The sequence below is a fragment of the Daldinia childiae genome (assembly GCF_008694065.1).
Source record: "Daldinia childiae strain JS-1345 chromosome Unknown Scaffold9, whole genome shotgun sequence".
In the NCBI taxonomy this organism is placed as follows: Eukaryota; Fungi; Ascomycota; class Sordariomycetes; order Xylariales; family Hypoxylaceae; genus Daldinia; species Daldinia childiae.
In genome coordinates, this window is record NW_022984650.1 from 1,331,901 (window position 1) to 1,358,450 (window position 26,550).

General features: G+C 47.0%; 9 protein-coding genes across 9 annotated transcripts; 2 read left to right on the plus strand and 7 right to left on the minus strand.

Annotated features, from left to right (window-relative positions):
* Nucleotides 1–55: 55 nt before the first annotated feature.
* GL218_07568 (Acyl-coenzyme A thioesterase 8) lies at nucleotides 56–1,780 on the minus strand (the record flags this gene model as incomplete). The annotated part of the gene is made up of 4 exons (XM_033584330.1): nucleotides 56–103; nucleotides 172–984; nucleotides 1,457–1,543; nucleotides 1,679–1,780. 4 exons carry the CDS (start codon nucleotides 1,778–1,780, stop codon nucleotides 56–58), a joined length of 1,050 nt encoding a protein of 349 aa, XP_033432618.1.
* Nucleotides 1,781–2,797: 1,017 nt separating this feature from the next.
* On the minus strand, nucleotides 2,798–6,702 carry GL218_07569 (Oxysterol-binding protein like protein 2; the record flags this gene model as incomplete). Its single annotated transcript, XM_033584331.1, has 3 exons — nucleotides 2,798–3,979; nucleotides 4,032–6,585; nucleotides 6,683–6,702. The coding sequence occupies 3 exons, from the start codon at nucleotides 6,700–6,702 to the stop codon at nucleotides 2,798–2,800; spliced, it is 3,756 nt and encodes a 1,251-aa protein (XP_033432689.1).
* Nucleotides 6,703–7,965: 1,263 nt separating this feature from the next.
* On the minus strand, nucleotides 7,966–8,995 carry GL218_07570 (putative phosphopantetheinyl transferase protein; the record flags this gene model as incomplete). The annotated part of the gene is made up of 2 exons (XM_033584332.1): nucleotides 7,966–8,835; nucleotides 8,903–8,995. The coding sequence occupies 2 exons, from the start codon at nucleotides 8,993–8,995 to the stop codon at nucleotides 7,966–7,968; spliced, it is 963 nt and encodes a 320-aa protein (XP_033432346.1).
* Nucleotides 8,996–10,010: 1,015 nt separating this feature from the next.
* On the minus strand, nucleotides 10,011–10,802 carry GL218_07571 (uncharacterized protein; the record flags this gene model as incomplete). Its single annotated transcript, XM_033584333.1, has 1 exon — nucleotides 10,011–10,802. The coding sequence occupies one exon, from the start codon at nucleotides 10,800–10,802 to the stop codon at nucleotides 10,011–10,013; it is 792 nt and encodes a 263-aa protein (XP_033432345.1).
* Nucleotides 10,803–12,554: 1,752 nt separating this feature from the next.
* Nucleotides 12,555–14,446, minus strand: GL218_07572 (Intramembrane protease 2; the record flags this gene model as incomplete). Its single annotated transcript, XM_033584334.1, has 2 exons — nucleotides 12,555–13,437; nucleotides 13,500–14,446. The coding sequence occupies 2 exons, from the start codon at nucleotides 14,444–14,446 to the stop codon at nucleotides 12,555–12,557; spliced, it is 1,830 nt and encodes a 609-aa protein (XP_033432348.1).
* An 800-nt stretch (nucleotides 14,447–15,246) lies between these two features.
* GL218_07573 (Peptidyl-prolyl cis-trans isomerase-like 1) lies at nucleotides 15,247–15,827 on the plus strand (the record flags this gene model as incomplete). Its single annotated transcript, XM_033584335.1, has 2 exons — nucleotides 15,247–15,279; nucleotides 15,372–15,827. 2 exons carry the CDS (start codon nucleotides 15,247–15,249, stop codon nucleotides 15,825–15,827), a joined length of 489 nt encoding a protein of 162 aa, XP_033432347.1.
* A 522-nt stretch (nucleotides 15,828–16,349) lies between these two features.
* Nucleotides 16,350–17,670, minus strand: GL218_07574 (putative transcriptional activator protein; the record flags this gene model as incomplete). The annotated part of the gene is made up of 2 exons (XM_033584336.1): nucleotides 16,350–17,504; nucleotides 17,599–17,670. 2 exons carry the CDS (start codon nucleotides 17,668–17,670, stop codon nucleotides 16,350–16,352), a joined length of 1,227 nt encoding a protein of 408 aa, XP_033432350.1.
* Nucleotides 17,671–18,815: 1,145 nt separating this feature from the next.
* GL218_07575 (N-alpha-acetyltransferase 50) lies at nucleotides 18,816–19,994 on the plus strand (the record flags this gene model as incomplete). The annotated part of the gene is made up of 1 exon (XM_033584337.1): nucleotides 18,816–19,994. One exon carries the CDS (start codon nucleotides 18,816–18,818, stop codon nucleotides 19,992–19,994), a length of 1,179 nt encoding a protein of 392 aa, XP_033432349.1.
* A 683-nt stretch (nucleotides 19,995–20,677) lies between these two features.
* GL218_07576 (Glucokinase) lies at nucleotides 20,678–22,933 on the minus strand (the record flags this gene model as incomplete). The annotated part of the gene is made up of 5 exons (XM_033584338.1): nucleotides 20,678–22,087; nucleotides 22,137–22,216; nucleotides 22,268–22,532; nucleotides 22,773–22,870; nucleotides 22,924–22,933. The coding sequence occupies 5 exons, from the start codon at nucleotides 22,931–22,933 to the stop codon at nucleotides 20,678–20,680; spliced, it is 1,863 nt and encodes a 620-aa protein (XP_033432352.1).
* Between the last annotated feature and the right edge of the window lie 3,617 nt (nucleotides 22,934–26,550).

Below are 26,550 nucleotides of genomic sequence, written 5' to 3' on the forward strand. Positions count from 1 at the left end.
CCCTTTCTATTATCTCTTTTTCCCTTACGTAGCAAGCAAGGTTGGCTACCGTCTTCTATAGCTTCGCTTTCTCCTGGTTCTTCTTCTTTAATCTTACAACGCCCTATAGATAACAATATACTCGTTAGCAGGAGGAAACTACCGAAAGGGTAAAACGGGAAATAAACTCACCTCCTGAAACGCCGTAGCAAGCAGCGTCCCATCGCGGCTATAAATCTTCTGCATAACCACGCCTCTGCCGTCTCCTGCCCAGGGACTCTCCATCTCGACGAACATCCACTCGTCAGCGCGCACCTTGCTCGGGTTGTGGAAGTAAATTGAGTGGTCTAGCGACACCATCATGCCCACCTCGGGCCGCTTCGCCGTACCCTCCAGCGTCCCGTACCCCTCCCACTCGTTCAGCTGTTCCAGGTGCTTCCGCACGTCCGGCTCCAGCTTCTCGATGTCCTCCGGCCGCACCGGGTACCGCCACAGCCGGTGGATGCGGCTGACCGTGCCGATGAAGTACGAGTCGCTGACGTACGCCAGCGCGCTCAGGTGCGCCCTAAGACCGCCCTTCTCGCTAATCTTGCCGCGCGCGCGAACCCACTGCCACACGCGCTTGGTCGCGGGCGAGCTATCGTCTTCGCCATCCCCGGGTGCTTTGCATCGGAAACTCTGGAACGGGTCATCGTCGCCGGCCCGGCGCAGGAACGGCGGGTCCTGGTAGTCGTCGGGAGGGGTCTGGGCGAGCGCCTCGGCAGGCACGGGCACGGCATGCGAGACAGACTCTTCGCCACCACTACCCTCGCGCACGAACGAGCACGTGACGGTGAAGATGGCGTGGCCGCGCTGGCGGGCCTGCACGGTGCGGGTGCAGAAGGACCGGCCCTCGCGCACACGCTCGACATGGTACAAAATAGGCACGCTGGAGTCGCCTGCTAGCACGAAGAAGCAATGGTACGAGTGTACTACGAAGTTCGGCGGGACGGTGCGTTGGGCAGCCTACAGAGGAATCATGTTAGTCGGTTGGTTATTTCGTTGTAGTCAGCTGACATCTTGCATGACGCAGGAGGGTGGATGGGTGGGTGGTTGTTGGTTGGGGGACACGACGAGATCCGAGTTATGCAAGCGGAAACTTTCCGTCGGGATCCCAACTCATCGTACCCCCTTAGCCCCTCCCCGCCCGCCTTGTCCCGTCTTTGCATATGCGGGTGAGATGAAAGGGAAGAAAGTAGGTGTGGGAAGGGAGAGAAAGAATATAGTAGGGTGTTATATGTCGTTGGGAGCACAACACCGGGATGAGGCAAAAGCCGACCGGATGCCGACCCAAGTCAACCCTCGGCTCGGAAGGACGACGAGTGAAGGTCTGGCACACTTAGGCAAACAGACCAGAATACCTAAACAAGCAAGCAAACAACCCATACAAGATGGGAGCAAGGGAGTAAGTAAGTAATTAAAAAATAAATGCACGTACAGCAAGCGTCTGCGCAATAACGGCGCCTCCGTAGATCCCCCGCGCGCCGGGTGGATGCCAGAGCTCGCGGGTATTGGTGAAGAGATCCTATATAGCAAAGTACGTGTCAGCGGCGTTTCCCACGTACATAAATAGATACACATATATAACCAATACATATACTTCATATATAGTATAGCAGCCATTATCAGCCATAACAAATAAGAAAAAGCAAATACTTACAGGTCCGATGATGCTTAGCTCAGTTAACTCGAGCGCGTTCTCGATAGGTGCTTTGGACGTGTCGAGCGGCGGCGGCCGGACCAACGTTGGGAATTCGCCCATCTCGTCGGATACCTATCTACCTTAGGTACCTAACTGACTCTCTCCTTCCCGTTCCTATGGCTTGCAGGCAGGATTTGACCAACAAACGGATTTTGATCCCCGACGCAAAAGACTCAGGGGTTGACGTCGCACAAGAGGGCGGCAATCGATGATGTGATGTTTGGTTGTTGGTATGTTGTGAAATATATCCACAATTAGGTAGTTGTTGTAGTTAATTAATACGTGTCCTATTCTGTACAATCGATGAAATTACAAAGAATAAAAATTATAAAAAAAACCAAATCATAAATGTGTAATAAAAAAAAACAAGTTTCCTCTGCGCAACTCGAAAAGAAAAGACCTTCAAGATATCCAATCCAATCGACCTTCTCCTATTTGCGAGAGTTCGCTTGTCGCATGCGAAACTCCCGTAGCCGATAAGGATCGAGGCTAAGCCTATGGGGCCAATTATCTCGAAGCGTCTGCTTACGAAATCCGACGGCCTTGAATTTTTTTAATTATTTTTTACCGAGGCTCGGAATCAAGAGTTGGACCACGGCCCGCAGCCGGCGCCAAGAACTCGCTATCCAAACTAAATCTTCCCCCAAGTGCCGGCCGATCGATTGCCTTTACACATGTAAAAAAGTCTTTAGGTTACCAAGGTACGGCAAGTATGTAATAGTAGGCAGCAACTTATAGCACGGAAATATGACAGCTCTCTTTACGATGATCCATGCGTAGTCGCGAAATACTACTATTTTAGTATTTTCTAAATTAACATTTATAAAGGTAGGTAACTAGTAGCTAGGTTAGTAGCTAAGGCTATATAGGTTAGGTACATAGAAGACCTAACTGCCTCTGAATTCATAATAGGAAACTTATTAAACAAATTGAATGTTGGCCATTCACCTGACAGTCATTTTTTATAATCGTCAAAGTAGCAATGCCTCATTTCATTCATACTCGTCTAAAAAGCCTCGCGCATGTGCCTCTTATATATCATGTACAGCCACGTCACTATCTACTAGCCAAAATTCATTACTCCTGCTCTTCAGACGAGTAGATCGGCTCTAAGCCATCCCATGCGTGAGGATCCCCATTACCGAACTTCTCTCGTTGTGCCCAGTACTTTCCAGTAAATTTCCAGTGCTCTACACCCGTGATTTCACATGTCGTCTTCTCAAACCACGCAGGAGTGAATTCCTCGCCGTGTTGTTGCCTCGTCTTCCGCCTAGCTCGCTGCGCCTCTTCGAGCCGGTTCTTTTCGGACGCCGCGAAATCATATTCACCGTCTTCCATCGCTCTCTGATCCGGACGGTACCTGGAATCGGTGGGGGCAATCCATTGCTTGAGATTGTCGTCTATGTGGTTGAAGGTGAGTACAAATGGTGTAAGATTGAATGGGATACCTTCAGGCCGAGGATTGGCCTCCCATACCATGAAAGCTCGGCTGGGATCGCTGATACTTCCTCGTGTATCTTTTGGCTCTTCAACGGTAGCCTCAAAGCCAGGCGTAAGGCGGGCGTAGAGCTTGGAATTCCAACGGCCACCCAAGCTCATACGCGGCCGTCCGTCGGCGTCCAAAATCTTTCCAGAAAGCTGGTAGGCGCTGGATGCCTTCCAACCTCGCTGCTTGAAATCTAGCAAGCACGTCTCTCCGGTCGTCCAATTCTTGATTTCCACAAGACCATAGTTGTCTACGACTGGGTTACCGGTAATGATACCTACTACTTGCGACTTGGGCTTCTTCCACGTGAAGAAATCCTCTTTGCCTCCAGCAGTAGGGCGTAATCTCAGGAACCAGGTACCGAGATGATAAATATCGAACGACTTGCCCAAGAATCTAGAGTCGACTTTGGCCTCGCCCCAGTAACTCCACTTTGCAGATTCCGCATACGCTGCGCCGATAGGTGGATGGTGGCTGACTTGCTCGATAAAGAAGCGGTAACCTCTATCAGGTCTCGCATACTCAAATGTCTCACCTAAAAGCGGGTTGAATGGTTTCGCGACACGACCAATAGTCGACGCGAATTCACTCGACGCAAAGGCAGCGACGTACAGCATGCGTTCGATCGAGTCTGATCGATCTGCTGCCATATCTAATAGGTCTGCATACTCCATATCTTCACCAGTTCGATATAGCAGAGAAGTTGGCTCGTTGAACGATACCGGCAGCGTCATCTTCGTCATATCCTTACCGATCATAGACTTCAAGATACCCTGAAAAAAAATCAGCACCTAAGTATTAACTAAACAGAGTCCGTGAACTTACCCATAGACCAATCCTCGGTCGGTTGTCTTCATCCAATTTTAGTTTTGTCCTGAAGCCATTCTCATAACCTTTAAATGCGCTGCTGACGTCTATCCCTGATATTACGACGTCCTGTCCGGAATCAGCGGACGGCACAACGTCAGACGGCGGCATCGGTTCTACATCGACTTCTCCTGCATCTACAGCATCGAAGAATTCTTCCTGCTCGGATTCCGAGTCGCTGGAGAGTTCGATGGCATGAGAGTGTAAGGTTGATTTGCGCCCTATGCTCTTCAACGACGGTGATTGTAATGGGTCAGGTATCTCACCCTCGTTAGTACCGGACACATCAGTATGCACGGCATGAAAACTATCTCTAGTAATTGGCCTAGATTCGCCAGTGTTTCCCATGACTTCGCGAAGTGCCCGTTTAGCTAACTTTCGCTTCGTTTCGGCTTCGCTGACTCTTGCTTCTAGGACTTCTTGTTCTGCGGCTACCTTAGCCATACTCTCTTCCCACATTTGCCGCATCTCAATTTCTTGCTCTAAGCGATATTGCCAATGTGCGTCACGATCCTTCGATATTCTAAGAAGGTCCCCCATAAGGCCCTTTAGACTTCGGATCGCTGCGTCGTACGTCGCAAGCGCTTGCGCTGCTTTAGGATCCGCAAGTGATAGTGATGGGTTCCGATTCGCTTCCGCCTGTAACGCTGCGCTCACAGATGCTAGCGTGTCTAGCTGGAGCCTTGCTGACTGTGCAGTAATATTAAAAGCGTCCTTGGTCGCCGTCGGGGCTTCAGCACGGCTTGACTGATCTATGTATTCGTCGTCGTCGTCGTCGTCGACCTCGCCGGGGATTGTGGGCGCTCCGTTACTTTGTCCCTTAATCTCGGGGCTACCAGTGTCAACAAATTCGTCATCCACGCTGCCCGTGGTACTAGCATGAGATATTCCAGCCCGCGAGCCAACTCCCTTCCCTATTGAAGAAAAGCGGGATAACTGTACACTATTCCTAGGTTCACCTGTGCTTGCCACTTCGCTATGAGAATCGGTAATAGAAGGTTCCGCTGGTTTGTAAAGGCTGTCTCGAGCCTGCCGTAGCATTTCAGCACCTTGTGCCTTCTGTCGTTCTTCCTGCTTTGCTTGGTCCTTCATCCACTGAATCGCATTATTCAGAGCCCAGAACCATCGTTTGGCTTCGACTTCGTGATTGGCCTTCAGAGTATACTTTACTGATGACTTCCCGATGATCTCGAACTTCGTCTTTTCCTCGGGGCTCATATATAACTTGGCGATGCGCATACTAATGGCTCCTCGACAAGCATTTTCTGCGTCATCCTGGTGCTTATAATAACTCAGGACACCATTTTCGAGAACGAACCAACGCAGCTGGTAACCTTTACGATAGTTGGTCCACTTCTTGAGGTAACCCTTCATTTGTGGTTCGCGTCCAGCTAGAGGGTCCCCTGTGACAGCTGGTCCAGGACCACCTTGCGAAGTCGCATGTCCGAGTACCGCCTTCTCCTGAATACCACGTTGAGCAGCTACCGCAGCAGGTGATCGCTTAAGCATTGCCTTTGTAATATCATCGTTGGTAACCTGCTGAGGAAGTTTGCCTTTGCGATCCCGTTGAAATGGGTCAGCGCCGTGAAGGAGAAGAGCTTGGATCAACTGTGTGTTTCTCTTGCGGGCAGCCTCATGAAGCAATGTCCCGCCCGCCTGAACGGTCACGGGGTCACAAGGTAACTCGATACTATTGATGTCTAGGATTGTCTTGACACGGGGTTCCTCTAGAACCTGACCAAGAGTATCATAGGCTCCTGTTTGCACGAGCTCCTGGACTTGCTTAACTTTGTCTTGCACGAATAAGGTCCTCGCGAGCTGCAGCTGCTGGAAGATATCAGGATTTCTTGCGACATCTAAAGGGAGCTTTCCCTGGTTGTTTGCAACGGCATCGTTGATATCCTTCTGCTCCAGCAGTAACCGGACTACCGGGGCACGCCCCTGAGTAGCAGCCACATGTAATGGCGTATTTCCATCTTTGTCCCGAGCGTTCACATCGATGTATCCAGCGCCATCGGAGAGTACGTATTCTACAACGTCGAATTCGGCGCACTGGATGGCAAGGTGTAGAACAGTCGTATCATCCAGGGGTCCAGCATTCGCTCCACTAATAGAAGATGTACTCGCGCGAGGCCCGGATTCTGATGTTTCTCTAACAGCCTTGGATATTGCAGCTGTATTTCCGCTCCGTAAAGCCTCGACGATACGGAATTTACGAACGGATTGTTCAAGCGACGAACCCTTGTCGGCCACGGAGAGGCTGTACCGATTCGGGTTTAAAGAGGCGGGCTCGCGGGAGGGAATCCGACTAACTGACATCTTTTGACTATGACTCTTGACTGAAGCTTGGTGGGATAGAGGAACGGCGGGAGCGGAGGTACTCGTGATAGGAAGTGAAGCAAGCCCGGAGGTTTGCGATCCATCTTCAGAGATAGCATCGTCATCATTACGATTATCCTTGTCCTTGCGTCGGAGGAGGGAGAGGGCGGCCGACTTGGACCGCTTATGCTGGCTAGTTTCGAAGCGAGTCAGTACATAATCTAGGAGGATGTTTCTACATAACTTTAGGTAGGTGGTTAATAGAATTGTTAATAAGTAAATTTACTTACCCATCCCCAATATCCGACATGTTGAATTAACTAGATGATATAATCCCGGTACCGTTCGGTACCGAAACTGCAAACTGATAGACAACTTGTTTTAAAGAAAGTCGGTAGTGAAGATTTGACGGTGAGAGAAGATGTTAGTACAGCATATTCAATGATCGACAAGGAATTAATAACGAAATTAGAAGCGAAAGGTTAAATCGAAGGGTGGAATTTAGTTAGGCAGTTAATAGGTTAGGAATGATAGTTAAGATTGAATGTCAACGGTGTCTTTTCACAAAGACAAGCATTTTCCCCCTCGTCACCAGAAATGACGTTTTTAGGTCCAAGTTGTTTTTAGCTCGAGTTGTTCGAGTGGTGCAGCTTCCGTCTCCAATCCTAGTCTCCTACATAGGTAGTGTAGAAATCCAGAAATTGAACGAGACGCCAATCTCAGGGAGGGGACATTCCCCACCAATCGAACAAGCTACATACGCTAAAGATTGAGACACGTAGAACGTACAGTAAATATATACGGTGTGATACAGTTATTATACGGTGTTGGCATTTGATAGTGCCTTATATGTTAATAGGTACCTTTCTTTCCTTCTCCTTCTATACATGCCATGAAATAGAGTATTGGTCCGAGTTAAAATACGCAGAAAAGCTAAGCATAAAGTATCAATTTCCATATTTTGTTTTCCAAAGTTACCTATACATTACAAGTTTTGCAGAACTAAGCGAAATACTACCTAGGTACTTAGCCTTTCTTAATATTATTATTGAATAAAGTCCAGACATTCACAACCCCAAATTAGAACTCACAATACAGTGAATATGGTATTATGGTCATGCAGATTAACAGGTATAATTGGTCTCGCACCTCAAAATACTATAGCAAACCATATGGCCTAATCTAAATTAGTGAATATCACGATGAACTACAGTGCCACAAAAAAGTCATGTTAGGTAGTCTCGAACGAAGATCATCTGGCGCATACTGCCGTCACCCTGCAGGAGTCGGGTGTAGGGCGATGTGACCATAACCCTCCTCTAGAAGTCATAGCAAAGCTATCGATACACACACCATCTTCGCCGCCTAGGCTGCGGCTGGTCAGTAGCAATCCAACGGAACCTAGATCCGGTAGGCAACTACTCTAGACAGAAAAGATGTGGTCTAGTGACTAGAAAATGTTCATATTTCAGGACCATATGAAAAGCATCCTATATGAGAACACGCGTTTCATCAATACCCTTAAATCAACTTCATAATCTTCGTAATGCACAAGATGACTTGCTCTAGCAGATTAGTCATCTAGCCGGTCTTCCGCGTCAGACAAGATCTGGTTCATCGGCAGAAACTCGTACGGTCCCAGGTCCCAGCTGAGAGCGTCTTCCTTGCGGTCTGGGGTCCGGATGGCAGAGCAAGTCATGTAGTCCGGCCCCAGGGAGCGCAAGCAGATATTTGCATCGTTGACCTTGTTCCCGTGGAACAAGATCTCGTGGTCCTTGATGATCTCCTGCTTCTCTACGACCTCGCCGTCCGGTAGTTGCACGAACCCCTGGCTGGGGTGTGGAGCCCGGAAGTGTTTGAACTCGAGGTCCTTGAGCCACGGCGCCAGGAGCGCCTCGCCCGTCATCTTAACGTAGGCCTCGCGCAGGCACCAGAGCGTGTAGAAGGCTCGTAGCTTGAAGTCGATGATTTCATCGCCGCGTGCCAGCGGAGGTAGGCCTGGCTGTGTGCTCAGCAGATCACCCTTCAGGTAACCCGCCTCCGACCGACCGAATACATCCGAATGCAAGTCGACGAAACTACCCCAGCCCTCTGTATTGATAACCTTATGGTCGCGCACACGACGCTCGCTCGTACAAACTACATCTGTCCCAACATCGACTTTACCATCATACCCGGCCACAGCTACGAGAGCGACGATGCCGGCCTGATGACTGACGTTGAACGCGACGGGTTGCTTGCCCGTAGTAGGATCTACGTAGACGGGCTTGGTCTTTTCGTCCCGCGTCAGCTTAGTATCCCACCACGAAACGCCAGCATATTTGCTGACTACCCAGTGCTTCAGCAGATGCGAAGCAAGCGACATCTTCGCATCGGCGACGAAGTAATATTTTAGCACTGCCTTCTTCTCATCCTCGGTGAGGAGAGCTAATGCGCGCGACGCCTAGACTGACGTAAGTTGTTTAATCTACTCGTTGCAAGATAAAAAAACGAAGTTAAATTGCTCATACCTCTTTCTCGAGGTCTTTTGTCTTGATCGCCCCAGGCCATAATTGGCGGGTGTCGACAAGGTATTGTATGACCTCCACTTTACCCGATCCCATAGTGTTTTTGTTGGGTTAGGGGTTAGGAATGATGAGGAGGGTCAAATTGTAGCTACAACTTAAGTTATATAGAAAACATGAAAACGTGAGAAGAAGGAAGTCCGATCGGATCTGTCTTATCTCATCTCATTTTAAACTAGGTACCTAAAAATCCGTATGCAGCCATGGCACATCAATTCCTTCGTGCAACATTCTAATTCATTATTGGCTCTAGAATTGGTGAAAGAGCTATCCACACATGCCACATGCATTGGTGGTTGAGTGACAACGCTGATAGGTCTAGACTTCAAGCTTAATGGAAAGCCTATTCAGCGGACTCCAGTGCTATGTACATACCTGGATCAGTAGCTGCCGTCGCTATGTACCCACTACCAGAGATCCATCATCTTTACTAGAAACACATCCGACCTCTCGCGACTACAAGTATGTATCAGCAAAGTCACACAGCCGCACGTTTATATGAACAGCAACGATAATTTGAACTTGCAAATTCCAAAACTTGTATTAATATTAGCATTGTCCAAAAAGTCACTATTAATAAATAGTAACCAACCCGGGGCACGGGGGACTCGGAGGTATCCGTCCAATCCAATTATACCTCCTATTCAACGCCTAAGCCAAACATGAAAATCTCCCCCGTGCCGATAAACAGACACGAAGTTTTTTTTTTTTTTAAAAAAAAAGGTGACCCATCGAGACCAGGATGGTAACATAATACATGAAGGTAGCATGATATGTGATGTGATAGCGGCATAGTACAATGCCAGTCCCGTAATCCATTGCTTGTGGCTTTATGTCGTTTTAAGCCAGACGTTAGCATCCTGTTGAGAAATAGGAAGCTTTACTCCTCTTCTGACACCTCTGACTCCTCTGAGTAGTCTGGGTCATCTTCTAAGTCATCTTCCGAGTCGTCCTCCTCTTCTTCCTCATCTTCCTCTTCCTCATCCTCCTCGTCCACCATCTCCTCTTCCTCCTCCTCCTCCTCGACCTTAATTGACTCGTATAGCTCGTATTGTTAGTAGTACTCCTCTTCCTCCGGGTCTTCATCTTCAACCCTCTTAACCATATCCTTCGGTGCGTAGATCATAGCGATGTTCTCTAGGGCGATATTCCTCATACCGCCGGGCTCGCTGAAGCCATTGTCGGGATATAGCTCCGGGATCACAATCACCAAGTCAGAGGCGGTTATAAGTTCAAGGTCTTCGCGATCTATTGGCTGTATGTCATCAGGATCCACGGCAAGCTCGTCCTCGTCGCTTAAATCGAAATCGCCCACGAAGTCATCTTCGGGGGGAGCGACAGTAGGAGTATCGGAATGCTCCTCAGGGAGGATGATAGACGTGTCTGGATTCTCCTCAGGGGGGGTGATAGGAGTATCTGGATTCTCCTCAGGGGGGGTGATAGACGTGTCTGGATTCTCCTGAGAGACGGTGATAGGCGTGTCTAGATTCTCCTGAGGGACGGTGATAGGAGTATCAGAACGCTCCTCAGAGGGGGTGATATGAGTATCGGAATTCTCCTTAGGGGAGGTGATAGGAGTATCTGGACGATCGTCGAGGAGTCCGTAATAGTTATAAGCCACACTGTACATTCTCTTAATGACAATAGCCTCAGTCAAAACCCTACGGCAACGCTTGATCGGGCGGCCCATTTCGTCCTTGCCCTGTCTTTCGGGCGGCGGTTCGAAGGCCTTATAGTACTTGCGCTTGATTTTTAATCGCCCTAATAGAGTCATGCGAGCCTCCATATAAGCGTTCGTCGAGGTGCAAGCGTTGTTAGACATGTCGGTAGTAGCGTTGGTATCCATTATGTCAATTGTTTAGTGGCGTTTCTGATTTTTATTTGACAGGCGGATATCAAGTAGAGGGCGACTTCAATAAAGGGGTAATATATTTCAATAGGCGAAATATATGATCAGATAGGATAGTCGAATCAACTGCCTACTCTGGTAGGCTGTAGGTGTTCCTTGGTTGATACGATCTATCTTTGGATCCTATATTCGAGTATAGTCGAGTATATAGATCGTTGGTACAATTGTATCCGCGTATGGCGGTATATGTTAAGAGTGCTGTGCTGTGTATGTTGATAGTAGCGTGTATACCTTCATATGATGATCGTACTAGATATAGTAGTAGTCGTAATATATGCAACGGTAAAATCGTACGGCGTAGAAGTGTTGCTGATAGTAACCCAAGATAGAGGTGTTAAGTGGCAAGTAGAAACCAGTCGGGGACAAACGATGTGTAATCGTAGATCAGGGTTGGTCTCTATAGTAGTTGATTGTCGATATTTGCTTGCCAATAGATTTGGGAATAGCGATGGGAAAAAAGTGATTTGGGGTAGTGTGCCTAGTCGGCGATGATAGGTTTGTGGTTATAGTCAAGTATGTGCGAGTAACTGAGTATTTTCGAGCAGTTCGAATATACAGACAACTTGCATAAGAATTAGTGAAAGGGGTGAAGAACAAGAAGGATGAAAATTTTCCACAGATGGATAGAGATGGTTTATTTGTCCATTTGCATTGACTGGGTAGTATAAGCATGCTCTCAGACTCATAATTCTATACTTTGAAGGAGAAAGTATAGCATCTACTAGCTAGTAATATGCTTTTTGAGAAAGTCATAGCACCTATAGACGCCCTATAGGCGTAGGATGGAAATTTGGAAAAGGTCTAAGTACCTCTCTACGAATACGAACTATGCTGGTATGAAAGCTCTGAATATGTTCCAAGTTGACCACTAGTTATTGTTCTGGCCCAGATTCCACCCGAGCTCATGCCTGAAACTTTTGTTGAAGATCTTGCTATACTCGTGTCCCTTTCAAGGCTATACGATGCCACTTGTGGCTGGGTAGGAACCTCGGACTCACATATTTAGTATGTAGAGTTATATTTTTCAACTAAACTCTAAGTTTCGTTATAGTACAGTAAGATAAAGTATTCGAATTTGTCTATAAAGGTATAGATAGCTATCTAAAGTTTATATCAAATTGGCTCGGGTATAGTTTGAAAAGGGTACGTTTATAGTCGATATTATGTATAAAATCTGCGGATTAGTCCTATAAACAATCCGTTATAGTTAACGAGACTATAATACGTACTATGTATACCAGTGAGCATAGCTCAAACTTTAGGTAGTATATGAGCTCTCCTAATAGAAGGCTAGCCCATTAGGAAGATTTAGAGGAACTGACTTCTTGTATGACTCAGTAACTTTCATCGTAATTGTAAAGTAAATTGAATATCTGAGCAGTTGCCATACACGGGCCTTTCGCTTTTATTTTACCTAGAGAAAATTTTGCGCTTTGACTTACGTTAATGTATTAATGCAGTAGTTATTAATTATCATCTATGTTGTTGGAATTACACTGAGGAAATATAATTAGAGTTGATGCATCTATAATCGTAAGTACAATTTCAGCTAATTAGCTTATCAACTATAGATTAATTTACTTAGGCGGTATGCTTAACTTAAAGTCGTTTGAGAGACGCTAGGACTTAACACATGTAACTACCTAATGTAGCATTTTCATCTATAACTACGTCTATATCTATGTCCCTCTATGAACCGCTAGTTTCGCTGGGTGCTGGAACCTCAATCGAGAAAAGGAAAACAGGGTACCCCTTATTCTTCTTGGTTTCAGGCTTAGGATCCTTCTCAGCCTTAAGCTCGCCTTTCTCGCCAACCTCTTTGTTGGAAGAAGTGTTCTGTTTGGTCGATTTACCATTAAGGGAAGCATCATCGCTAGCTTTGGTATCCGCCTTATCTTCTGTCTTGTCGTCACTCTTGCTATCGTCCTTCTTCTTATCCTTAGTCTCGTCCTTGCTCTGAACTATATTAATGACATTTCCATTTCCATCGACTTCCACTATTGTATCTGCAGTATCTAGACTACCATCTTCTGTATAGCCCCACATCTCGCGAAGTTCTCCCCTGAATAGACCCGTAATCCAAGCGGCGAAAACAACGCCAGGAACAAGGTATAGCAATGCTGGCTGTGCGTGGCGGTAGACCAGAAGCATAACTAAAGTCACTACCATAGCAAGCAGGTATCCAGTTAGAGCGGCGTAGAAATATGGTTTAGGGAATGCTGCAGCTTTTAACACGGGCGTGGCATTTGTCGATAATTTGCCAAATTTCGTGCTCCAGAACCAATCTCCCCATTGCCCTTGTGGGTTGAGATAGTCCGTTTTGATTACCATGCGTTGTGTCTCCATATTAGTGACGATTCGGCCTGAAGATTCATCCTCGCTTTTTAACTCCACCGGGACGAACTTTTGTTGCCGGTAATAGTACATGTAGAGATCAAAGCGCAGACATAGCCCGACGAAGATTCCAGGAAGTACAATGTCACCTAGTCCGAGCATACTGGCTTTAGAGGGTCCCTCGAAGACGAGTTTGATAGGAACGTCAAGCTTGGTAGCGACCGTCACCATGTAAGGGCTGAACTCAAATGTAAGCGAAGTGAATTATGATAAGTACAAGAGATAGCACAAGAGACTTACGTATAAAAAACCATGTAAATGTCATAGAAGAAGAGCCCGAAAAGGACAGCAGTTCCAGTGGCGAACGTGGTTGGAGACATCAAGATGATACCGGTATAAGAAAAGGAGTAGCCCATAAGGTTGGATAAAAAGTTCGACTGCGTCATATAGTATGCTATGTTCGCTTGGATGGCAAGGACAATGCCAAGAATATCATTAAACTTGACTTTAAATTTCTGGTTCGTAATGCCGTGGATCGAGAGGCGAATAGTCCATTCTTCCGTAAGTAGACGACGGATTTCCCAAAGTAAACTGTTCGTCGCATCGGAAACATTCAACTCAGACCACCAATATGGAAGAGGACTTTTCTTCTTGTCGTCCCATACTTGTTCGGCAGAGTCCCCATTAACAGACCACTGGCCCTTTTCCAAGGTATCGATATGGTATAGCTTACCATTCTTTGCAAGCCACACAGTAGGAAATATGAATCCAGTAATGTAATTTAGTGAGTCAGCAAGGAGCTTCCCCATGGCAACTAGGGACATGATTGAGAAGTATGCTCTCAATATCTTATTGAGGATCTCCGGGTCATCAAGCCACTTGATCAAGTAATAGAGTCCTGTGAGGACCGTTCCAGCCATGATAGGAAGCATAATGGCATCAGAAGGTAGAAGGCCTTGAACAAGCTCGTCTTCCTTATCTTGATTTCTCTGGCCTCCTTTCTTACCCTTCTTGGCGGGATTTGCAGACGGAGGGCGACGAAGGGCTGCTTGAGACCCGATGTAAATACAAGCCATTGCCGTGAAGATGATGCGGCCTTCGAGAAGGAAAAAATCCTTATTGTTCCAGAGGATTTCTGGTAGGCTGGCAAGTTTCTCCGTGAGAGTCTGACTGGCTGCTAGAGACTCTGTTACGTTTGCGGCTGAGATCTCGCTCGCAGCGAGAAGAGTCGAATTATCACTAGCCATGATTTACTTGATATCGAGACTAAACAGAGGCTAAGTGATACGAGCTGAAGTTACGATTTGAAAGGTTGTGTTTAAAGACACCGAAAATGAAGGAGAGGCTGTTGTATGAATTTTGGTTATGCAGCAGAAAACGAAGTCTGGTTTGTATCCTCAAACTAGCCCTGCTCTTTTCGAATCTGGCGGGGTTATCCTAGCAACAACTGTAAGATATCGAATCTTTTATGTTTCAATAACTTATCAGAACCATTTAGTAGCTGGTGAACGAGAGTGGAGGAGAAGTTGTGAATGCGTATGTGGCATCCAGAGTCTTCACCTAGAAAACTGCGCAGATCTTGGGCGCAGATCTTGGGCGCATTAGGTACACATGATTTGTATCTAGATGAAAAATGACAGATCTCCTAATGATAGGGATATATTTATGCTGGAGAAACACGAAATGAAAAATGAATATCTTCTAGTCCATAAAGGTGTTGTTCGTAGAAGATACAAAGATTGGTAGCTGGTGGTTCGAAATCCACGTACTTGGATGACTTAAGTGTACCTAGGTGGCTTATAGGTGGCTGATTTGCAAGACAATTTGCGCCTAGAAACAGTACCTCTGCCTTCCTGCCGTATTGAGAAATACCGATAGTTGCATAACTCAGGAACGGCCAATTGAATACTTGAGGTGCAGCCCCTCCAAAGCTCCAAATTAGAATCTCGACCTTTTAGAGCTTCGAAATAGCTTCAATCGACACTAAAAGCTTGTGATATTCTATATCCAGAGTTAATCTTGTACTACACACGTCCGACCACCCAAGATGACTACCAATGTTGCCCTCGAGACCTCTATGGTACGTACACATGTCTACACTTACATCTGCACTCAATTATATCTACCTACATACATAGGTACACGCTCTTCTCCTACTAACCGCCTCTCTAGGGCACCATAATCCTCGAGCTCTACACCACCCACGCCCCCCGGACATGCACCAACTTCCGTACTCTCGCGCAGCGCGGCTACTACGACGACTGCGTCTTCCACCGCATAATCCCGAACTTCATGGCGCAGACGGGCGACCCGACGGGCACCGGCCGCGGCGGCACCTCTATCTACGGCGAGAAGTTCGAGGACGAGATCGCGCCTGACCTGCGGCACACCGGCGCTGGAATCCTGAGCATGGCCAATGCTGGAAAAGATACAAACGGCTCCCAGTTCTTTTTGACGCTGGCCCCGACCCCGTGGCTCGACGGCAAGCATACCATCTTCGGCCGCGTGAAGAGCGGGCTTGCCGTTTTGAAGCGCTTGGGTATGGTGAAGACGGGCGCGGATGATAGGCCTGCTGAGGAGGTAAAGATTATCAAGGCAAGGGTTCTTGATGACGAGGAAGCCGTCTAGTAACCAGATTTTCAATCATATTAGTCGCGTTTCTCGTAAAGATATAGATTACGGTCACAGGGATGTACGATATGCATAAGTTGGCGTTTCGGAGTTCGAAAAAGTTTCACGGTTTAGACGTAGAGATACCAAATCAAATCACATAACATTCGTGGTATATATGTGCGAGTCAACTGTAACCCCTCGCGCTAGCCGCTAGACGGCTTGTATTACATATGTGCAAAAGAAGCGTTCTAAAGATACAGTTTGATGATGATGATGATGATGATGATGATAATGCACGCCAGATGTTCCTATCCGGATCAGATGCAGAACGCTGCCTAACCTCAGCCCCTATACTCGCTGACAATATAACCCCGGAACCCCTTGAATGCAGTGCTGCGGCCAGTGTACAAGAAAGCTGTGAAGGTGACAAGCGGAGGATAATTCCTAGAATTCTCGTTGGATAGTTGACGTCTATAATGTTTCATGACGGAGGGTATCGTGGTTTGTCTAATATCTCAACGAGAAATCATTCCTCGACTATACAACCGGTGGGGATGATAATGTCCCTGAGCTTTCAGACTCGCGGTCATCATCTCCTCCACCGTTGGGAGCCGAAGTCTTACCATTGCTCTTTGACATAGGTGATGATATTAGTGGTTTTGACGCTCCTAATTTCAGCTTCTTAGCCGGACTAGGCACCTTCGTTATCTTTTTTTTAGGGGCAACCTCTACAGTAGACCCTTCCGCATCGTCGTCGTCTACCTTCTGTTCTACACTCAGTGAGGAGCTCGTCTTAACTTTTTCTTTCTTGTTGCTAGAAGCGTTCTTCTGCTTAAGAATTAGTTTCTTGTTGGCCGCATTCGCGGGCGTGGGCTTCAATTTCTTCTTCTTGTGCGAGTCATTGTCTGAGTCGTCATCATCATCTATCTCGTCACTGTCTCTCTTCTTATGGGGACTACCGGCCCTAGAGCTTGGGTGAGGAGTGCCCTTTTGACTAGATGGAGGGGTGCCGTCGGCATTTCCGTTCGTGTTGCTACCATTGCTGATCTTCTGCGCGGCCGCACGGCTTGCATTACGCCCGCTGTTCCCAATACATGAACCCATATGATTATTTAATCGGGTGACCAGGATACAGCGCTTGCACTTGCTGCAGGTTGCCGACGGGAATGAGAGCATGTTTGGGGGCCGTGAGGCAGCACCTCCACCTGTTCCTCCTTCTGGAACTGGCGTCTGAGAATCCGAGTTTTGCTCTAGCTTCTTCTCCATGTCCTTCTTTTTCTTCCCCCTCCCAGGGCCTTGTGCAACCCATGTTTGACCGTAGATGTCGTAGCCAGGCTTGTCGATGTACGGGTGCTTCTTGCAGTAGATTATGCTCGGGTCGGGTTTCCTCGCTCCTTTGCCGTCTGTAGGATATAATAATCTAGGGAGGTGACATCTTGGGCATACAATGTCCTTGGTGGTAGCAAGCGGGTTTCCCTTCAATAATACCTTCCCTTCGTCGTAAACAGCCGCGTCTGTTTCGACCTTGACATCTGGCCGAGCGTCGGGGGCGGAGGAATCTGAGGTATCGGCGGCTAGCTTCTCGACGCGAATGGCAGCGGTTGAGGCGCGAGCGATCTTTTCCTCTCGATGCGTCTGCATTAATAAATCGTGCACAATGTTGTAGAGTAGATCATCAAGAACAGCATGCGCCTATAACACGGCATGGTTAGCTGCATCTACATAGTTTAGGTTGTAATAATAATTATGTTCGGAGATGTTATAAAAATATAAACTGCCAACTCACAAGCTGGTCCATCCTCCCGGCACCTTCTGGAGCTTTAATAACTCCAGCCTTGCCGGTATTGAATGAGGCCATGGCGAACACTCAGTATGGCCGTGTGCCGACGTCGAAATATATCAAAGGTATTGACGACTTTGGCTGAAAATGAAGGAGATCCCAAAGGCTGACAAATTACGCGAAACCAAACTCCAAAGGAGGGATAAATGGAAATGCTGGCGTTTGGATCGGAAATATTAAAAGTAGGGGAAAAGTTCAAGTAAATGGTATCCACCTCTAGAATACCAGAATACCAGAATACAACCCCCTAAAGTTTTGGAAGGTTTGGAAGTTTTGGAGGTTTTGGCGTTTGTTTTAGGAACGTCCTTAATTGCGATTGTTATCTGTCGGTGTTAAAGAACACCGGTGATGTTTATGTTAGGTACCTGTTAGTAGCTTTATTCTGAGGAATCCTCTTTTTTCTTTTCCTTTATCGTTAATCCCTTTTCAGGCGCGCAGACGGGGAAAAGTGATCCAGGCGAACGTCCCTTCCAGATACCTAAAGTTAATAGTATTAGCTATCTGTACCTAACCGGAGGCTGAATTTTTGACCCGTAAGCCTGACAGTGTAGTACAAACTAGCCGCGATAGCGAATCAACTAACTGGAACCCTCATGCATTAGTGGGCAGAAGGGTCCCGGATCTTTTAAGGTGCGCTACGTAATACCATGCAGTACCTGAATTTGTACATTGAGTACCTAACCTCAACGTATAATATTAAGGTTAATGGGTAGGAACTCTAATAATTTAGGTTCATAATGGAAGAAAGGATTATCCCTAGATCTATAATTGCTATGACAGCTATGACAGGATCATAAACTTCTTCCTTTTCTCCTTGTAAGCCACCTAATCATTTTGTAAATCAAGAATCATAGCGTCTTACAGCAGTACCTAAAATAAAGTGTAAGCTTGTCCCCAGTGGAGCTATCGATAATTGCCAAGTCATTGTTTTTCTTTTTCTTTTCGTTAGGTAATCCCTACTAATTTACATGCGCCGCGCGAGCCCGAGGTCTGTAAGGCACTTAACGCGGTCTCGCCTAAGCCGATATTGGTATCCCGCCTTTTCTTTCGTATTGGACCTCGCTAATTCAAATATTTGCCTGTTTATGATCTCGTGCTATGGCAACAACTTCTTTCTCTCTCAGCTGACAACGGTAGTATCGGATATTTAACTTGGACTAAACATGTCTTTTCCCTCTACTAACGCCAATGGGCAATCTTCAATCCGAAATTTCTTCCAGCCCAAGACGCCATCATACGTTCAGCCCCCCGCCGTCTCCCGGACACAGGCAGCACCTCTTGTTCCTCCACCGCCGCCGTCGGTAGCCGCCGCCCCTTCTCCAACAATTGAACAGAATGGCCCGAGATCACCGCTGTCGCCAGTCCCCACGACCGCACTATCAACAAGACCGCCGTCCCTTCATCCCCAAGCGACTATCTCACCAATTCTACCCGAACACGTTCCTGCTCTACGACGCATAACCTCTCTCCTCCTACCTGTCAACTACCCCGATTCCTTTTACGCACGTCTCTCCGACCCGCTCTCCTCCGGCGCATTTAGCCGTGTGGTTCTCTGGTCTGACCCGTCCGACTCCAATGGCAGTCCTAAAGTCGTTGGGGGTCTAGTCTGCCGGCCCGAGCCGTCCCCGTTTACGTCCTCGTCCTCGAGGAAGCCATCATCGCAACCTATCACACCTTCCTCCCAACCCAACGCGCTATATATCCAATCTTTAGTCCTACTCTCGCCGTACCGGCAGCAGGGGCTCGCTGCGGCGCTGCTAGACGATGTGGTGCGGGCCGCAGTCACGAGCCCTTTCGCCTGTGAGGAGGTGTATGCGCACGTGTGGACTGATAACGAGGACGGATTGCGCTGGTACCTTGCGCGCGGCTTTACCAAGCACGGCCAAGTGAACGGTTATTACTTCAAGCTACGACCCGACAGCGCCTGGATCGTGAGGCGTAATATTGGCCCCGTTACCTCAGCTCTAGGATTGAACGGTGCAGCGGCATCAAGTAGCACGGGAATGGGAACAACGATTCCGCCGAGTACCACGGCCGCAGCGGCCAATCTTCTAAGCCAGCAGGCTCCGACGCCGCCAGCTATAGTAGCTACTTCGGGGACGGGTACACTCTCAGCGCCGCCTAGGAGCAACGGACCCTCGCCAAACCGCGGTCCCGGTGCCGGAGGATTGTCATTTCAGAACGCGCGGCCAGAGATGGAGTGGAACGACTTACCAGCAGACATGCACGGCTCGCGCGCTGCAGTCAGCGGCCCAGCCAGTAACGCAAGTTCGCGGAGTAGCTCTACAGCACCACGAAAGAAGAAGGACCGCGCATACCCAGCTGCTGCCTTCGGCAAGTAGATAGATATCTACCTGCCCTCAAGACCAGACTTTTAAACATGATCTGGGACCCTACAGGTTTTATCGAGGGATCTGAAAAAATCTCGCAATCACTGAAGAGGAAACGAGTAATGAGTTTGACGGTTATATATGCGATGTAAGTCTGCTGTCTACGTACGCAAGACTGCATTGGACAAGCATGGAAAGGTTTGAAAAGGCGAGGCAAAGGAGCCGGTAATTTATGCATAGTATTTGTTTGATCTGGATGGAAATACTGTTTAGGATTTGTTTCATGGCGGAGTTGAGTCGAGTTGAGTCGCGGCAAGTTTTATAGAGCCTGTCATACTGTATAGAGGGGAAGAAAATGATTTAGAATCTAGGCCTCGAGGCTGTCTATACATGCTCATAACCTCTTAAAAATTGACGGTGTTTAGCAAAATACGTGATATACTTATTTGTTATTAACCCTCATGTGACGGGCCTAGGCACAGATAGCACGACAATAGGGGGGTATCATACAAGAACCTTTCTCTTATAAGGCCAAATTTTACCCGAATACTTCATGATCTTATCTACCTAACTATCCCCTGACAATTATCAACATAGCATAGGACACAGCATATAATTTTAATAATATTTATTGTATTATGTCATGATTGTAGGTATATAAACATTCATTTTCTTCGTATTAGAAGTCGTGTGCGTCATGCTATCGTTGTCGACTCTCCGGCCTCCGGGATCGCGTTCACAACGCTATCAACTACACTGTTCTTAATGTAATTCAAGTAATCCACAATACCCTTCTTTTCCATACTCGCAGCAACAAGTGCAATCAAAGCTGCACCGACACCACTGCCGTCCTTAGCGATCCCGATACGGATCCGCTTTGCTCCCTCCGGACCAATACCTTCAATCGCAGCAAGTCCCTCGTAGATCATGTCCCGGAAGAAGGGGTAATGCTCAACGAGACTACCGTCAACGCCGATATCGATCGGCTCATCCGTCGAATTATTCAGTTCACCACTCTGTAGGACAATCGCGCCAAGAGCAACGGCAGAGAGCCGCGCCGCCCGACGTCCAACAGCATATGCTACCTCTTTAAATGCTAAGGCGTCTTCGAGCGAGGCAGCATATATTTGCAATTGCTTTTCAAGTTCTTGACGAAGAGATGAACAGTCCGGAGTGCTATCAGCTGCGGCAATAGACATTATCGAGCTGTCGAGGCCCCATTGTTTGAACACACCAGACTCGGGGGCTATCGTAGTGGTGGACTTCCAGTCGTTTTGACTAGAATTATCATCACGGAATAACGAGATCTCGGGTCTCTTCAGCATATCGACAATTACAAGACGGACGATCTCGCCTAAGAACATGCCAGATACCCGCTTCTCAAACATCTGGATGCCCGGATTCACGCTCTTCTTGTCCAGTTCTATGTCGTATGAAGTATTCGGCAATGTGTTCATCTGGTTGTCGAAGGAGCCCCACTCGGTATTTATGACCATTAGACCTGTCGACTTGTCGTAGTCGCCGCCGACAGGCTTTTTAATGTTGGAAATCTTTTCCACGTAAGCACCATTGGTTCCAGTTCCGAAGATAGCGCCGAGAAGAGTAGATGTTTTACCCGGAGAAGTGTAAGAGCGAGCCATAAGCGTACCAACAGTATCATTCACCAGAGCAGCCACTTTGACGGGGAGGTGAAGCCTATCAATCTCCTGCTGGAGCAAGGCGCATACGTCTTTGCCAACAGCATCCGGGATGTCAAAACCCTTGGTCCACCTCATTAGAGTTCCCTTGTTAATCCCATACTGCTGAACTGGGAAGCTAAAAGTAAAGCCAAGTCGGAATATCTGCTCGTCCCGGTAACCCTCCGGAGTGCTCACCGTCTGCCGCCGGCGTATGTGAGCTTCGAAACGGTCTTCATGGTGAGTTCTGAGAAATAGTTCGATCTGCTTAGCTAAGAATGAGAACAGGTCTCCAGCTTGCTTTGCGACCATTAATTCCTTCGGGATTGCTATTTTGCTGTATGTTAGGTTGAAGGTGGTGTCGCCATTCAAATGAATGGAACAGACTCGGAAATTTGTGCCTCCTAGGTCGACAGCTAGGTATAGCCCCTTTCTCATGTAAGCGAATGAGTAGTGATGCTGAGGATATCAGACATACCTTTTCAGTGCCATTGGGAACGCCAGTGACGTATGTAGGTATTTGACTCAAACTCGTGCCTTCGTGTTCTAATCCCTCACCTACAATTATGTTAGCTAAATTCTCAAAACATGATTAATACATGGTCGTACCCATTTGCCGAAGGAACTCTTTGACGCCTTTGTTCACATCCTCGTCTGTGTACTCAAACTGCGCGGTAATGCGCTTTGTTTCTTGTGCGAGCGCCATTGTGCGTGCGCGAGATACGGGCGGGGTAGTAGGAAATGGTTGAGGAGACTCGCACACGGGCTCTTGAACTGCAACGGCAGGAGGAGATGAGATAATACGAGAGAAAGGGGGTGATGGGAGGATACGCGAGTATTGAAATTTGACGTTCATGAGGAAAAGTTGCGCGACCTATAAGTTGGAGGGGCAATTAGCAAAGAGAACCCCAATTGCGTCAAAATGCTTCAATGCGGGGCCGAGCGCATATGATACGTATAATAGTATATATGTAATAGTAGGACGTAGGTAGCACCACGTAGTGTGTACTAAGTTAAGTAAATAGGGGCCGTGGGCACCACATAAGTAGGTATTTTATCTACTATGTATACCAAGCCGTGGGTCTATAAAAAAAAAAAACAAAATCCCACTTACTAGCACAAGGATGAGAATGAATAGTGAGAATATGCGGATGGATGTAACAGAAGGCCGAATCTCCGCCTTATCGTCTTGCTGTCGGGCCTTCTTGTCCTCTAGATTATTATCGTTTGTGTTATCGTTATGCGATGCAGCAACGCAGATCGACGAGGGATCATCTTCAGCTCTGGCGCTGAAGCGCCAGGCTTTAATGTACTGGGACAATATGAAAGCCACGGCGAGTTTCGCGGGGCTTTAGTGGGGTTAAACGTGATAGTCTGGAGACTTGGAGGAGAATCGTCATCAAGGCACAAGGGCGACCCCGTTCCCCAGGCTGCAGATGTCGCGCGATCAGGTACTGCCCAGTGCCCTGCAAAAACGACCGGCCTCGCGATGATTGGGTTTAACGGGCAAATAATAACGCAGACAAGCTTGAATTTATTGGTAACCGGGCCGTATATGAGCACAACCTGCAGATAACCTAGGTCGCTTGCGAGGGATGCGATGATATCATGGAGATCCACCCCTGCAGGAAACCAAGTCTAGACCCAATGCCTCGCTTCGTTTGGTACTGATTTTTAGCCTAGCAGCATCAATTTGATTTTGTCCCGTGGCCAGAGAAAAAGAACCGGGGTTGATGATACTGGCACCACAATTGAATCGTGCTCCTCCTCTTCAACGTCTCCGAGGCAAGTTAGCAAGTTGGCAAGTTGGTCACTTTCTCTCAGAAACACGAGCAACGATCGGAATACCTAATGTTAGGTTAGTTGATTCCTAGGCCAAGACCCTCGGTGGACACCGTGGGGTGATGCGAAACCACGAGTAATAAGCAATAAGTGGATGGCTAAGTTGAGGGTTCACTCGTTGCGACCGAACACTGCATCATCCTACAGAAATCCCAAGGATTCAGACGAGCTTATGAGATAGGATAAAGGATGAATTCAGCCAATTGAGAATTGAGCCACAGCAGCGGGCTGACTATAAGCGAATCAGAGAAGCTTAAAAAGTGAGTTGTCAGAATTAAATGACCGCGCAGCAGGTAAAACAGTAACAAGAATAACCAGAGGTGAAGCTACGATATCTATCTGAATAGGTCTAGATAGGAAGATGTGATGTGTAAATGAGGAGAATTTAAGATTGCGGTGAAGCCGAGGAACGTACCTAATGTACAATGCATAGGTACCTAAGGTAAGTGTGCCCCTCCGTTTCACGATACCTGAAGTGGGCAGCTCCTTCCCAACAATAACAATAACCCATTTAATTATGCAGCTAACGAGGTATTTCATAAGAAAGATGAATAATAGGAGACCCCTTTTATGTCTATTAAGAAATAATTTAAATATTGTTATATATAAGTGTAGGTGTGTAAGAGTAGGTGTATAAGTATAGACATAACTATGTTATATACTTAGTTGATGTAAGCTAAAGTCAAATCTAAATATTAAAAGACAGCGAGAGTAATAATAGTGTCTTAGCCTACGGTAATTCATTAGCGACATCTGTAGAATTGCTACCTACCTCCTATATTTACATAATTCTATTTGATAGCCACTGATTTTAGATAAACGCAGGTTACTTAAATCTATACTGCCAATAATTCTGGGGCTATTTTTAAGCTAGTTAATTGCTGAAAAGTTGGCTATGTTTATGTGGTCTTCAAGAGGTCCAGTCAGAAACCCGGCAACGAATACACGGCATATAAAACAACAAAACACCTCGGATTCCATGTACGACCATAGGATCTGGAAAATTCGGGATCCCGTCCGCTCTCCCCGTAGACAAGCTAGATACCGCCGGATTAGTAGTTGGGTCGGTGACGACCAGCGAATACCTGGTGTTGTACGTTTTGTATTTTTATACTACCTACCTAGGTACCTACCTATCTAACAAGTCCCATTTACCCCTTTTCACTTTACCCCTTTTTCTTTTTACCAAGGCTTTCTACAGCGACGTATATTATTGTTCATCTTAAGTACTTAACATGTTATTAGTTGTATAGGTAACCACCACTGTTTCAGAAATAGTTACAGTCCCTTATTTCCAGTAGGTATGTTAAGACGAAGGTATTATGATAAGTGGCTATTACAGGTTCAGCTAGGGACACCCTGTTAGGCAGTCGGCTTTTCGTGTAGCGATATCATTCCTTATATCAACCAATGTAAACTTGGTGAAACTTGAGAAAGCCTGGAAACATGCCACACTAAACGATGACTTGGGAGTACTTGTGTGATGTTTATCACTGTTTCCCACCCGGCTTTTATTTAAGCTCAAATATTGATAGGTACCTATCTAGTATTTGAACTCTGGCAAACCTTGAAAGGCCATATCTAAAGTAAAAGTGCCACGTAAATTATCTGCTCCCTTGTTGCTGGCAGTAAAAATGTCTTTAGACGATATTCCAAGAAGCAGCAGATACGAATCTCTACCTACTCTCAGTTTCGATTATAGTCCTCGAAGTTCGTTGCAGCATGGTCCTTGGGCGGCGGATCCAGCTCCTATACATCTAAATCGTGCCTCCGTCGAACCAGGTCCCGAGTCGGAGCGAGTCGCGCTTACCGCACCCAGCCTTGATATTCCATGTATTTCTAACGCATACCAACCATCGGACGTAGCTACCGTGACAGCAAATAATACTTCATCGCATTCAACCGCAGATACGAACATATCTACCAATGCAAGTCTCTCTAAAGTAAACGGGATGAAACGGTTTAGGCTAAGGGATTGGCTCTGGGAGTTTGGCGCTGCGGTCTTGAGTATAGGCTGCACTACGGTGGTTGTGGCGGTTCTATATGCTTTTCAGGGAAAAGCCCTTTCAAGTTGGAAGTTTGTCTTCCAAATCAGCCTGAATTCTTTCGTATCCATACTCTCTGGCTTCTCCAGGGCTTCTCTCCTCGTCTCCGTCGCTTCGTGCATTAGTCAGTTGAAGTGGATTTATTTCACCAAGTCTGCAACAAGCTTATACCGTATGGAGATCTTCGATCTTGCAAGCAGAGGGCCCTGGGGTGCTTTGGTGTTGCTATGGCATATGAATATCAAGGCTAGGCTCGCAGCGGCAGCCTCGCTAATAACGATCCTGTATGTATAAAGTTGTGTAAGGCAATTATTGGGATAGTTCTTATTAACTTTTCCGTGATCAGTTCGTTCGGTATAGACCCCTTCAGCCAACAGATGCTCTCCTACCCGAGTAGGTCGATCCGCATTCATAATGTAGCCCTATTTGGTCGCGCGGAAGTGTATGACTCTGGCGCTTGGACAGGCATTACCGGTGTCTGGATGCCAGGTAAGTCTGGTATCCAAATATTAATAGACTCATCTGTTGATAAGCCTTTCCTTTTCTTTGAACTACTAACTAATAGAGCTGCCAGAGCGTAATATGGACCTCAAGATGCAGGGAGCTATTCTAAATGGACTATATACCATCAATGCCCCGCTAAATTTTCGATGCCCAACTGGGACTTGTGTATGGCCGGGTTTTACTACTCTGGCTGCTACGAGCCACTGCCAAAATGTTACATCTGGGACCAAAATCACTTGTGAGGACGGACTTCCGAGTGCTGGCCGGTCCTGTCACTATATAACACCAAGTGGCTTTATTATCCAAACATCAAGTCATGAGAGTCCTGGTGGTGGTTATAGGCCGAGTTTTAATTCAACTGCACGAGAAATACTTTCTGTTGATGAATGTCGTTTAGATGACATGCGCGGTAGTACCATCGTTGCCTTTGCAACTGCGAATTTGCTCAAGTATGGCATGAATCGCCCGGAAATAACGGAGTGCAATATTGAGTGGTCCGCC